Source organism: Etheostoma spectabile, chromosome 8 (assembly GCF_008692095.1).
Source record: "Etheostoma spectabile isolate EspeVRDwgs_2016 chromosome 8, UIUC_Espe_1.0, whole genome shotgun sequence".
NCBI lineage: Eukaryota > Metazoa > Chordata > Actinopteri > Perciformes > Percidae > Etheostoma > Etheostoma spectabile.
Genome location: NC_045740.1, coordinates 17440089 through 17440775, shown reverse-complemented (window position 1 = coordinate 17440775; position 687 = coordinate 17440089). Strand labels below are relative to the sequence as shown.

At 39.7% G+C, this 687-nt stretch overlaps 1 protein-coding gene across 1 annotated transcript in view; it reads left to right on the top strand.

Moving 5' to 3' along the window:
• The window catches only part of LOC116693806 (cytosolic 5'-nucleotidase 1A), a 6863-nt gene that overhangs the window by 3469 nt on the left and 2707 nt on the right, over positions 1–687 (top strand). The window contains 1 exon segment of the mRNA XM_074783867.1: positions 125–247. Within this exon segment, the coding sequence (XP_074639968.1) occupies positions 125–247 (123 nt within the window).

The window sequence follows — 687 nt, the reverse complement described above, 5'->3', positions numbered from 1 at the left end:
CCTTCATCTCCAGCACCAGACATTACGGTAATCTAACTTTAACCATCAGCCCCTGATCAGTGTTGGAGATTTTGTAGTTGTGTTGATGACTTCCTGTCCTGATGTCATCACCGCTGTGTTGCAGGTCTTGAAGTCAGCAGGTTCTGTTTTGCCAGCGAGGAGGATTTCATCGAAAGTTTACAGAAAAATAACGTGCAACTCTTCCTGTCGACGGACAGAAACGAGGCGCCGCAGGCATCGCAGAAAGGTCAGGCTTTTTAAAAAAAAAACAATCAGAAACCCAATTTAAATGTTGACCTGATGATGGGGCGAAATGGAAAAAGTCAAAAGATCATCAACGCTGAAGGGAACATGACTGTCTGAACCAAATCAGGGAAATTTCACTCAAAACAATAAATGTAAACCTCAAGTTGGTGTCAGATGATCACCAAAGTCTGTAGGATTCATCGTGTGGCTGCACAAAAGTTCATGGAAATCTATTAACTAGTTCTTGAGATATTTCAGTCTGGACCAAAGAAATATTACGCCTTTTATTCTTGAAACATTTTTAACTTAATACTCAAAACCTCACATTTTGTGTTTGCTTAACAGTGGCTTAAATACTCTGCTGATGATGTTGAAATATTGATCTTAACCCCTGTGTTGTCTTACCTTAACCATAAACTTGTCCTTCCAGGTCAAAATTGA